Below are 13,354 nucleotides of genomic sequence, written 5' to 3'. Positions count from 1 at the left end.
GGTTGGTGCCCAGTGAACCTTCCCCCATCTCACTTACCTCCACCCAGCATAAAGGGCCCACTGTTCCTTTGTGAGAAAAGAAAAAAGCAAAGTATGTTGCAATTCAGTTTCCTCTTTTTTTTTTTTAACAAGGACTGGATCAGTTTCCTTCTTTTCTATTTATTACAGAGAAATCTCACTATAGTTTCTGGTGGTTGAGACACATTTAGATTTTAATTGTTTTTTTAAACTTGAGAATTAAAAACAAACAAATGAAAACCAATGACAATGCTGATGGATATCTCCACGTACCAGATGATAAAACCCTGGCTTGTGGGGTAACTCGTTTTCCTGTTGGGGCCAGAGAAAATTTTCGGTGGCTCTGAACTCCTCCCCATCATACATACCTTTCTTTTTCCCTCCTTTGTTTTGTCTTTTCCATACCTCTAAGTCAGCCAACCTCCTCTGCCAATTACCTGTTTTTCCTTTATTCTTCCCTGAATTGCATAGCCACCAGTTTCATTCTTCCAAAGGAAGAAGAAGGACCCTCAGGGCCAGTGCCGTCAAGCTCTGCTCTAACTCACTAATATTTCACAAATTATAAAATGCACATTTTCTTTTAACATTTGAGAATTTCTGAAATCAGAATGCTTTCATTCTGGTGGCATGGCATAGCATGATTGACAGTGTTTTTTCTTACTTCATTACATAAAATGAAAGTGCATCTTATAAGCAATGGCATTTTAGTTTGGGTTTTAGCTTTGATAAAACGTGATGATTAAGCCTGTAATACTAGCACTTTGGGAGTCCAAAGCAGGTGGATCATTTGAGGTCAGAAGTTCCAGACCAGGCTGGGTAACATAGTGGAAATCCCATCTCTACTAAAAATACAATTAGCCAGGCGTAGTAGCACACGCCTGTAATCTCAGCTACTCAAGAGGCTGAGGCAGAAGAATCGCTTGAACCCAGGAGGGGGAGGTTGCAGTGAGCCAAGATCGTGCCACTGCACTCCAGCCTGCACGACAGAGCGAGACTTTGTCAAAAACCAAACCAAACCAAACCAAACCAAACCAAACCAAACAAAACATGCTGATTGGTAACAGAAGATGATACATACCACTGACTCTTGAACAGTTTGAAGGTTTATAAAGGTAGCAGAAAAAATGAGTCCAATGTGGCTTTGAGTGTGCAAGTGTGAGCCATGGAATATATATATTTTAATAAATGTTTCACTTCTATGACAGTACCTCTTGGGTTATGATCCTTTTCATACTACTTTTTGAAATGACTTTTAGACAAATCACCATTGTCAAATTATGTGAACCAAAATCAGATTTTAACTTTTCAATAAATACATGAGAAACTTTAGAGGAAATATAGGTAAGAAAAATGAGTCGTACATTTTTGATTACCTAAAATTGTGGAAAACAACTTTATGAACAATAGAACTTACAAGTTCAAGTCATTTTCTGCGACAAACAGATCAAGCCTTATCAGCTATGCCCTAATTGCTAGGGGAGTTTATCGAATATTTTCCTTAGGGTAGATTTTGATAGGGTCTCTGCTACCCCCTCACCTCCTCAAGCCTGCACAGGTGGATAGGGGGTGGGTGGACAGGATACTGAGAAACCTTGGCAAGCAGTGGGACTTAGCCCCTGGGCCAGTGAGCACACATGGGAAACTCCACCTCTCCCTGAGCCAGCTCCGGCACTTCTCACCACTGACTCGACGCCCAAGCATGCTATATTCGTTTCTAAGACTTCTTGCTAAACAAAACAAGGAAATAAAAAAAAATGTTAAAAGAAAGGAGGTGGGAATACTCAGAGTCAATATAACCATCGCTAACCAAATAAACGGGCTGATGGAGTCAACTCGCTACTGCGTGTAACGGACTGATTTGCTCAGGGTTGAAATGCAAGTGCCGATCGCCTCTCCATATTCGCGGAGTATCTTCCCAGTATCTCCCCTCTCCGACCCTGGGAGGGTGCACCCTTCTGTCTCCGCGGCCACGTGCCCTCGCCCCTTCCCCCTCCTGCCTCCACGCAGCGGATCCGGAGGGGTGTAGGCCGCTCCAGCCCCGGCTGCAGTCTGTGACCCCGACGCAGGTCGAGGGGGGCTAATCCCAGGGGACCTCAAGCGGGGTGGGCTGGAGATCCCGAACCTGAGGACCCGGCTGGTGAGCCGGTTTTGCAAGGCGGGGTGGACCTGGAAGAATGTGACCCTCAAACTTAGCAACGACTCACATCTTGCAGTGCAAGTGCCCGGTGTCCTGGGCATCCTTGGTGGGGTGGGGTGGGACGCGGAGGGGTGCAACGAAAGCGGACTCCCAGCAGGGGCGACGCGTGGAGGGCGCAGGGCAGGGCCCGGGAGGGGTCCTGGGGTCGCAGGTGCGGCCCCGGGAGAGAGGAAGGGCGCACTAGCCGCATACTCAAGACGCGGAGGGAGGGCAGGAGGAGGAGGAGGAGTCGGGGAGAGCGAGAGGGAACCGGAGGGGATTCCGGGAACCGCTGCAGGGAGGCGGCGTTTTCCCTCCAGTCAGCTGGCCACGCGCTCCGCTCCCGCGTCCCCGCCACGCTGCGTTACCTTTGCAGCTCTCGCCTTGCGGCTCCCGAGAGATGCTAGCCTCGGGCCCCAGCTGCGCCCGGCTCTGGGACCGGACGCTCGCGGTCGGGATGCGCCCCGCGGGCGGCCTCTCGGACAGAGGCAGCGGGCGGGGGACAAAAGCGGCCCGTGCGGCCGGGTGGTGGTCCGCGGGCTGCGCTCGGTGAACTGTTCGGCTCGCCGGCGGGATTCCTACCCGCGGGGAAAAAGCGTCTTTAGTGCGGGTGCGCGCGCCGAGCCCCGGCCTACGAGGAGCGCTGCGGAAGCGCGAGCGCTGCGGAAGCGCGAGCGCCGCGGAAGCGCGGGCGCCGCGCCGCCGCCGGCGCGGGGTCGGGGACGGAGCCGGGGGCGGGGCCGGAGCCAGGGGCGGGTCCTGGGCCGCGGGCGGGGCTGGAGCAGGGCCGGAGGCGGAGGCCGGGCCGGGGCTGGGCAGGAGAATACAAAAAAGGTCCGGTCATTTACAATCGTCTGCTGCCGATTGTCAGCTCCTAACCAATCCCGCCTTCGCCGAGAAAGCTCCATAGGGGAAGAATTTGGGACTGTTTTGTTTACTGAAGTATCCTTAGGGGTTAGAATAGTGCCTGGCATTTAGAAGACACCCAAAGATGTGTTGACTGAATGAATGAATGAATGAACTAAAGAGTGAATGGGTTCTCTCCTGGCTCCCCCACTTGTTAATTGTATAAACCTGCATGATATAATTCTCCAACTAGTAAAACGAGGATAAAAATACCTACCATTGAGTAAATGTTGTAAATACCTACAACATTATCCGTTGTAGATTCTCCCCTCTTCTCCGCGGGTCTCTTCTCCATACTCCTACCCTTCCCTCGACCCCCCACTGATCAACGTGTTTCGGGATAGGCAGAAAGACAGATGTTCTTTATTAATTTGTCTACTTGTTATTTATAGCCTGTCAACTTCTAAAATAGACTATGAGGCCGGGAGCGGTGGCTCACACCTGATATCCCAGCACTTTGGGAGGCCAAGGCAGATGGACCATCTGAGGTCAGGACTTCAAGACCCAGCCTGACCAACATGGTGAAACCCTGTCTGTACTAAAAATACAAAAATTAGCTGGGCGTGGTGGCGGGCGCCTGTAATCCCAGTTACTTGGGAGCCTGAGGCAGGAGAATCGCTTGAACCTGGGAGGTGGAGGTTGCAGTGAGTTGAGATTGCACCATTGCACTCCAGCCTGGGAGACAAGAGCGAAACTCTGTCTCAAGAAAAATGAAAAAAAAAAAAAAAATCCAAAACCAAAATAGACTATGAGGCAGCTTTCAAGTAAAATGTATGTATATTCTAAACATTACAGCTACTAAAATGGAAATGCTATTATCTTTTTGAAGGAGAGGGAAAAGATACACTAACCACCTAAATTGTTTTAACTGAGTATTTAATCTCTCGTTCAGCTTTCTGGCCTCCTAGGAAAGGGAGGAGGAGGATGTTTCATACTTTTTGTAGATGGGAAAAATGAGCCTTTTAATCTATGAAGTCAACCAACATTTGCTGATACTCCTTTAAGGCTAGGCACAAGGGTGATCATAAAGAGGATGTCACGGTCCTGCCTCTTATGTGACCCTTGTCAGAATTCCCACCAGCCCCATACGATCTGAAGGGAACTTATCTAGGATCCTATTTCTTATAAAAGACATTCAATATTGAAAATATTTTCAGCCACAGTTTTAGAGAATTTGCAGAAATAGCCTCTGAAAATGGGAGAAATCCAATACCAAACTCCATGTGCTGCATGCACTCTTTTATATAAACATATATATTAAAAATAAAACTATATCAAAACCTTAACTATGACTTATTGCAGATTGGATGATAGTAGGTGATTTTTATTTTGTTTCCAAACATTCTGCAGTAAACATCCTTACTTATATAATTAGGAAAAAGATTTTTTTAAAAACAAATGCAGTCCTGGCTAACATGGTGAAACCGCGTCTCTACTAAAAATACCAAAAAAAAAAAAAAAAAAAAAAAAAAAATTAGCCGGGTGTGGTGGCGGGCGCCTGTAGCCCCAGCTACTCAGGAGGCTGAGGTGAGAGAATGGCGTTAACCCAGGAGGTGGAGCTTGCAGTGAGCCAAGATTGCGCCACCGCACTCCAGCCTGGGCGACAGAGCGAGACTCCGTCTCAAAACAAGCAAACAAACAAAAAACAAAACAAAACAAAAGCAAATGCAGTCTATGCCAAGGTGTGAAGAGCTTGAAAGCTGTGACTCCACTCCCCACAACAAGAGAAAAGCTGAACAAATTGAAGATTAACAACTCTTCTTGTTTCAGTATCAGTGAATTGAGTCACAGGGCAAACTGCAAAAACTGAAAGACAGACAAATGCAAAGAATCACAGTTTACAGGGACCAGAAGCCTCTGAAATCATAGCAAAACTTAAATTGTAATTGACTAATTGCTGGAGACTGAGTGTGGACTAGCTTGAGAATTAAACACTGTTGGGTACTCAGTCTTAGAGGGATGCTCCCCAAATTGTTAAATGCTTACTCCAAGAAGCTCTACCAAGTTCTCATGGTAAAGACCACAGAAAAATTCCTGACTGGCCGGTGGGAGGGGAAAAGTAAACATTTTGAGATATGCCCAGAGTGTTCTGTAACAAAAACCTGTCCTCAGGGGAATTACGTTACTGGAGCCTAAACTGACCTAGCAGAAGGGCAGTTAGACAACTCAGCCCCCTCTAGCCTTCCTGTCTATCATGACTGGAGGAAAAAAGCAAAAGTTAAGAAACTTCTCAGAGGGTCATAGCCCAGAGACTCAGGCCCATTAAAGAAAACTCTGGGAATTAATCATAAGATTGTAGAATGTTTTGCCTCCGCAGTATCTTACCACCACATCAACAGGACTCTGTAGTATAATAACTGTGGATTACAACTCCATTTAAGAAGGCATTTCTAGGAAAACCCAAAGACAATGGAGGAGACAAAAATGAAGACACTAAATAAAACTGAAGCCTCTGACACCTACAACTACAGCAAACATTTAACACAGCCTAACTCTTAGCCAGATAAACCTAACACCTTATCCTAAAGGGCCATTTATCTCAGCTCCCATGACCTGATATGTTATATCTAGTTTTTAACAACGAATTACAAAGCATGCTGAAAGGCAGACAACACCAAGCACAATTGGAAGAGACAAAGCAAGCTTAGAAATAAGACTCGGAGATGGTAGAGAATTTGCAAATCAGACTAGGAATTTAAAATCATGATGATTGCTATGCTAAGGGTTTTGTTTTTTCATAGAAAAATATATGGTCTGGTTCCTGCCCAGAGCTCCTAAATCCCCTGCAATTTCCTGAGTAATAGGGGTGATAGGCGTTATAACGAGGCTACTGTTTTTGTGTATGTTTTTTTTTTTTGAGACCGAGTCGCGCTCTTTTACCCAGGCTGAAGTGCAGCTGCGCAATCTCGGCTCACTGCAAGCTCCACCTCCCGGGTTCACACCATTCTCCTGCCTCAGCCTCCCAAGTGGCTGGGACTACAGGCGCCCGCCACCACACCCAGCTAATTTTTTTTTTTTTTTTTTTTTTTTTGTAGAGACGGGGTTTCACCATGTTAGTCAGGATGGTCTCAATCTCCTGACCTCATGATCTGCCCGCCTCGGCCTCCCAAAGTGCTGGGATTACAGGCGTGAGCCACCGCACCCAGCAATGAGGCTACTCTTGGTGAGCCCCTGGATAGCTTTTAGATGGAGGCTGGTCACCAAAAAGACCAAGGCCAATAATCAATAAAGCCTGGAACTTTCGGCCCTACACCCTCCACCCCAACCTCCAGGAAGGAGAGAGGGACTAGAGATTGAGTTAATGATCAATCATGCCTACATGATGTAACCTCCATAAATAACCCCTGAACAACAAACAGAGTTTGAAGAGTTTCTGGGTTGGTTAACACATTAAAGTTCTGGGAGGTTGGTACACTTAGAGAGGGCATGGAAGCTTAGTGCCCCTTTCTCCCATACCTTGTCCTAGGTATCTCTTCCACTTGGCTGTTCCTGAATTGTATCTTTTATATAAACCGGTAATAGTAAGTAAAGTGCTTTCCTGAGTTCTGTGAGTAGCTGTAGGGATTCTGTAGATGTTCTTTATCAGGTTGAGAATAACTGTCCAAATAATAATAGCAGCAACATATTGGGTGATTATAGCTTATGAATAAGTGAAATGTATAATAGCAATGTTATAAGGGTTGAGAGGGAGAAATTGGGAATACTCTTTTCTAAGATACCTATGTACTACCCATGAATTAGTGTCTTGTTATTTGAAAATAGACTTAGATTAGTTATAATGTATATTGCAAACTCTAGGGCAGTCACTAAAGATTTGTTAAAAAGAAGTATAATTAATGTGATGGTTAATAGTGAGTTTCAACTTGATTGAATTGAAAGATGCAAAGTATTGTTCCTGGGTGTGTCTGTGAGGGTGTTGTCAAAGGAGATTAACATTTGAGTCAGTGGACTGGGAAAGGCAAACCCACCCTCAGTCTGGGTGGGCACCATCTAATCAGCTGCCAGCATGGCCAGGATAAAAACAGGCAGAAGAAGGGGGAAAGGCTAGACTGGCTAAGTCTTCCGGCCTCCATCTTTCTCCCATGCTGGATGTTTCCTGCCCTCAAACATCAAATTCCAAGTTCTTCAGCTTTTAGACTCTTGGACTTCACTCCAGTGATCTGCCAGGGGCTGTCAGGCCTTTGGCCACAGACTGAAGGCTGCACTGTTGGCTTCCGTACTTTGAGCTTTTGGGACTTGGACTGGCTTTCCGGCTCCTCAACTTGCAGATGGCTGATCGTGGGACTTCACCTTGTGATCATGTGAATCAATTCTCCCAATAAACTCCCTTTCATATATACATCTGTCCTATTAGTTCTGTCCCTCTAGAGAATCCTGACTAATACAATTAATGTGCTAAGTGAGGGGAGAATGGAATCATATAAAATATTCAATTAAAACCAGAGAAGGGCTGGGCGTGGTGGCTCACACCTGTAATCCCAGCACTTTGGGAGGCCGAGGGGGCGGATCACGAGGTCAGGAGATAAAGACCATCCTGGCTACCATGGTGAAACCCTGTCTCCACTAAACATACAAAAAATTAGCCAGGCATGGTGGCAGGTGCCTGTAGTCCCAGCTACTCAGGAGGCTGAGGCAGGAGAATGGTGTGAACCCAGGAGGCAGAGCTTGTAGTGAGCCAAGATCGTGCCACTGCACTCCAGCCTGGGGACAGAGCGAGACTCCGTCTCAAAAGAAAAAAAAAACAAACAAAAAAACAGAGAAGGCAGAAAAAGAGAAGGAAGAAAAACAATAACAGCAACAACAACAAACGTAAAAAGAACAAGTGCATTGAATAGAAAACAGTTACAAATATGGGAGATATTAATCTAACTATCAATAGTATATTTAAGTGAATGGTCTAAGTGTACCAATTAAAAGACAGAGACTAATAGAGTGGATTTAAAAATAAATCAAGGGCCAACTATATATTGTCTACCAGAAACCCACTTTAAATATAGAGACACTGACAGATTACATTTTTAAAAATGCCAACCTGACCAACATAGTAAAACCCTGTCTCTACCAAAAAACAAAAAACAAAAAAAATTTTAGCTGGGTGTAGTGGCAGGTGCCTGTAGTCCTAGTTACTCAGGAGATTGAGGTGGGAGGATCACTTGAGCCCAGGAGTTCAAGGCTGTAGTGAGCTATGATTGTGCCACTGCACTCCAGGCTGGGCAACAGAGGCAGATCCAGTTTCAAAAAAAAAAGAAGAAAAATGGAGAAATATATGACATTCTAACATTAATCAAAAGAAAGCTGGAGTAGCTGTATTAATTTCAGGCAAGCAGATTTCGGAACAAAGAAAATTATCAGGGATAAAAGGCAATTATATAATGATAAGAAAGTCAGCTTTCCAAGAAAGCATAACAGTCCTTAGTGTATATGCACCCAACTCCAAAGTGTCTAAATATATGATGCAAAAATTAATAGAACTGCAAGGAGAAATAGACAAATCCATCATTACAGTTGGAGTTTTCAATATCTGTTTATCAGTAATTGACAGATTGAGCCAGCAGGGAGAGAATCAGTAAGGATATAGTTGAGCTGACCAGCACCATCAATTAATTTGATCTAACTGGCATTTATAGAATATGTCATCTAACAGCAGCAGAATACCCATTCTCAAGTTCTTGTGAAACATTAATTAAAATAGACCACATTCTGGGCCATAAAACTCATGCTAACAAATTTGAAAGAATAGAAATCACACAAAATATACTATTAGATCTTATGGAATTAAACTTGAAATCAATAACAGATAGCTAGAAAAAGTCCCAAAATATTTGGAGATTAAACAATAAACTTGTAAATAACACATGGGTCAAAGAAGAAGACTTAGGAAGAATTGGAATATTTTAACTGAATAAAAATGAAAATAAAACATCAAAATTTGTGGAATAAAATGAAAGCAGTGCTTAGAGGAAAATGTATGGCATTAAATGAATACACAAGAAAAGAAGTGTAAACCAAAAAATATAATTATAAGCAGCCCCTGCACTCCCCCCAACCATCTGAATGGATCTGTCCTCTCTGCCAAGGGCATTCCAAAGTTAACCTGAAAAATTTGTTCAGGCCATGATGAAAGGTGGGGTCAGACATGCCTCATTATACCCTCTTCCCTTGTGGAATTCAGGAAAAGCTGACCAGCATTAATATCAACACAGACCTTAAGTCTGATAAGAAGCATTTACAATCTATCCTCTCTGAAGCCAGCTACTTGGAGGCTTCATCTGCATGATAAAACCTTGGTGTCCACAATCCCTTACTGTAACCCAGACATTCTTTTCTATTGATAATAACTATTTCAACAAATTGCCAATCAGAAAATATTTAAATCTACCTATGACCTGGAAGCCTCACCCCACTTCGGATTAACCCACCCTTCCAGATCTAACCAGTGTACATCTAACACATATCTGAGTGATGTCTCATGTCTCCCTAAAATGTATAAAACTAGGCTGTGCCCTGACCACCATGGACACATGTTCTTGGGATCTCTTGAGGGCTATGTTAGGGGCCATTAGTCACTCACATTTGGGCTCAGAATAAATCTCTTCAAATATTTTACAGAGTTTGACTCTTTTTGTTGACAGAACACAGACCTAAAATCAAAAACTAAGCTTCTACCTTAGGAAACTAGAGAAAGAAGATCAATGTAAACCTAAAACAAACAGAAGAAAAGAATTAATAAAAATTAAAACAGAAATCAAAGAAATTGAAAACAGAAAATGAATAGAGAAAATCAACCAAACCAAAAGCTTGTTCTTTGAAAGATCAGTAAAACTCACAGACCTCTAGGTGGGCTAACCAAGAAAAAAAAGAGAGAGAAGACACAAATTACCAATATTAGAAATGAAAGAGAGGTCATCACTACTAATCCTATGGACATTCAAAGGATAATAAAGAAATATTATGAACAATTTCGTGCCCACAAATTTATTAACTTAGATGAAATGGGCTAATTTCTTGAAAGACACAATCTATCAAAACTCACACAAGGAGAAATAGATAGTCAAAATAGTCCTATATCTATTAAAGAACTGAATCAAGGCTGGACGTGGTGGCTCACGCCTGTAATCCCACCACTTTGGGAGGCTGAGGCCAGCAGATCACCTGAGATCAGGAGTTCAAGACCAGCCTGGCCAATATGGTGAAACACTGTCTCTACCAAAAACACAAAAATTAGCCATTGCAGTCCTGCTTGGGCAGTAAGAGCGAGACTCTGACTCCAAAAAAAAAAAGAAAAAAAGAACTGAATCAACAATTGATAACCTTCCAAAAAGAAAACACTAGGCTCAGATGATTGTACTGGTGAATTCTGCCAAATATTTAAGGAAGAATTTATAGCAATTCTCTATTATGTCTTCTAGAAAACTGAAGTAGAGGGAACACTTTCTAGTTTATTCTGTGAAGCCAGCATCACCCTAATGGTAAAACCAGTAAAGACAATACAAGAAAGGACAACTGTAGACCAATATCTCTCATGAACATAGATGCAGAAATTCCCAACAAAATATTAGTAAGCCAAATCCAACCTTATATAAAAGAAATTATAGGCCATGATTAAATAAGATTTATTCTAGTTACACAAGGCTGGCTCATCCTTTGAAAATCAATTAATGTAATCCATCATATCAACAGGCTAAAGAAGAAAGATCACATATCAATAGATGAAGATAAAGCATTTGACAAAATCTAACATTTGTGATAAAAACTCTGAGCAAACTAGGAAGACAGAATGTTCTCAACTTGTTAAAGAACGTCTACAAAAAACCCTACAGCTGATATTATGCTTTATTGTGAAAAACTGGATGCATCTTCCCTAAGATTGGGAGGAAAGCAAGGATATCCATTTCATTAGTCTTATCAACATTGTACTGGAAGTACTAGGTAATACAATAAGATAAGAAAAGAAAAGATATACAGATTGGGAAAGAATAAATAAAACTTTTTAAATTTGCAGATGACATAATTATCTATGTAGGAAATTCCAAAGAACTGATTAAAAAAAAAAAACCCTTACAAATCACTCCTAGAAATAGTAAGTGTTTTAAATGGTAATAAGGTTGCAGGATACAAGATTAATATACAAAAGTCAATTGCTTTCCTATATATCAAGAATGAACAATTAGAATTTGAAATTAAAAGTACAATACCATTTACACTAGCACAGAGTGACAGAGAGAGAGAGAAATCTAACAAAATACATAGAAGATTTGTATGAGGAGAAATATAAAACGTTAATGAAAGAAATAAAAGATCAAAAAAAATAGAGGGATAGTCCATGTTAAAGGATAGGAAGACTCAGTAGTGTTAAAATGTTAATTCTTCCCAATTTGATATACATTTAATGGAATCTCAACCAAAAAGGATCCCAACAAGTGATTTTGTGAATAGCGACAAACTGATTCTCAAGTTTATGTGAAAAGACAAAGGACCCAGATAGCTAACATAATGCTGAAGTAGAATAAAGCTGGAAGACTGATACTATCTGACTTCAGGATTTACTATAAAGCTATAATAATCAAGACAGTGTGGTATTGGTGAAAAAATAAGCAAATAGACCTAAGAAACAGAATAGAGAGCCCAGAAATAGACCCATAAAAATACAGTAGACTGATCTTTGACAAAGCAGTAAAGACAATCCAATGGAGAAAGAATTATCTTTCCAACAAATGGTGCTGGAACAACTGAATATGTGAAAAGATGAATTGAGACGCACATCTTTATACCTTTCACAAAAATTAACTTGAACTGGATCATAGACCTAAATGTAAAAGGCAAAACTCAAAACATTCTACAAGATAACAAAGGGGAAAATCTAGGTGTCTTTGAGTTTGGTGACGACTTTTAGATCCAACACCAAAAGTGCAATCCATGAAATAAAAAAAAAAATTTGGATTTTATTTAAATTAAAAAGTTCTGCTCTGTGAAAAACACTGTTAAGATAATGAAAAGACAAGCTACGTATTGGGAGTTTACACCTGTGTTTTCCTTTTTAAATACTGAATAAATAGAAAATTTGATGAAGAACAATACATTTATATAGTCTCAAAGTGTCTCATCACAAAAATGCTTATTAATTACAAAGGGGAAAAGAATAATTTTACAGTGGCAAACCCTGGTGAGGTCATCTTAAATGGTAAAATTGAACGTCATCAATAATGAGACAAAGCAGAACTGTGCATCATGCAACAGGAAGTGATGAAAACAAGGCAGCACCTCATGTGTGATGCTTCCACCAAAGGTGCATACCAAATTGGCCCAGGGCCCAGCCCTCAGCCCTCTTCATCTGTTTTTTGTTTCTGATTTTTTTGTTTTTGTTTTTGTTTTTGAGATGGAGTCTTGCTCTGTCACTTGGGCTGGAGTTCAATGGTGCGATCTTGGCTCACTGCAACCTCCACCTCCTGGGTTCAAGTGATTCTCCTGCCTCAGCCTCCTGAGTAGCTGGGACTACAGGTGCCTGCCACCACTCCTAGCTAATTTTTGTATTTTTAGTAGAGATGATGTTTCACCATGTTGGTCAGGCTAGTCTTGAACTCCTGACCTCAGGTGATCCACCCACCTCGGACTCCCAAAGTGCTGGGATTACAGGCATGAGCCACCACGCCCGGCCTTTGTGTGTTGTTTAGGTGACTCCTGCAACTGGTGGCTTAATGTTCCAGCTCTATGTTGATGATGCACAAATATATACTTCCATCTTATACCTTTCTATGGAGGCCTTTCCATGGGGGGAAGGAAAGGATGTCCATGGAAGCCCATCATGGACATCCTACGAAATAACTGGCCTGTAGTCTCCATAAGTGTCAAGGTCTTGAAGGCCAAAGTCTGGGCAACCATTCAAGACTGAAGGAAACTAGATACATGACCACTACATGTGATTCATGATTCTGAACTGGAACCTTTTACCATAACAGACATGGCAGGTGAAACTTGAAGGTGGTCAGAGGATTAGATGGTATTAATGAATCAAAGTTAATTTTCTGCTTTGATGGTGGTATTATAGTTAGGTAGGACAATGTCCTTGTTTGTAGGAAATACACACAAAAAGTCTTTAGGGGTGATGGGGCACCAGGAAATAGCTCAGAAAACAACTTGTTTGTACTGTAGTTCAACTTTTCTGTGAAGTTTATAATTGTCTAAAAGTAACAATGGCAGGGTGTGTTGGTTCATGCCTGTAATCCCAGCACTTTGGGAGGCTGAGGTAGGAGGATC

General features: G+C 42.1%; 1 protein-coding gene across 5 annotated transcripts in view; it reads right to left on the bottom strand.

Annotated features, from left to right (window-relative positions):
- IFNAR2 (interferon alpha and beta receptor subunit 2) overlaps window positions 1-2,918 on the bottom strand; it is a 35,584-nt gene extending 32,666 nt beyond the window's left edge. The window contains exons 1-2 of one of the 5 annotated variants that reach the window (XM_055373906.2): window positions 2,563-2,918; window positions 1,556-1,745 (exon numbers count right to left, since the gene is read on the bottom strand). In XM_055373906.2, the coding sequence (XP_055229881.1) occupies window positions 1,556-1,719 (164 nt within the window). In that variant the 5' untranslated portion in view covers window positions 1,720-1,745; window positions 2,563-2,918. Of the gene's footprint in view, window positions 1-1,555; window positions 1,746-2,222; window positions 2,529-2,562 lie in introns of those variants that run through there. The other 4 variants (XM_055373909.2, XM_031005146.3, XM_055373907.2 and 1 more) reach the window with 4 other exon arrangements.
- Window positions 2,919-13,354: the final 10,436 nt, after the last annotated feature.

Source organism: Gorilla gorilla, chromosome 22 (genome assembly GCF_029281585.2).
Source record: "Gorilla gorilla gorilla isolate KB3781 chromosome 22, NHGRI_mGorGor1-v2.1_pri, whole genome shotgun sequence".
NCBI classification, from domain to species: Eukaryota; Metazoa; Chordata; class Mammalia; order Primates; family Hominidae; genus Gorilla; species Gorilla gorilla.
This window is presented reverse-complemented; position numbering and strand designations above follow the sequence as displayed.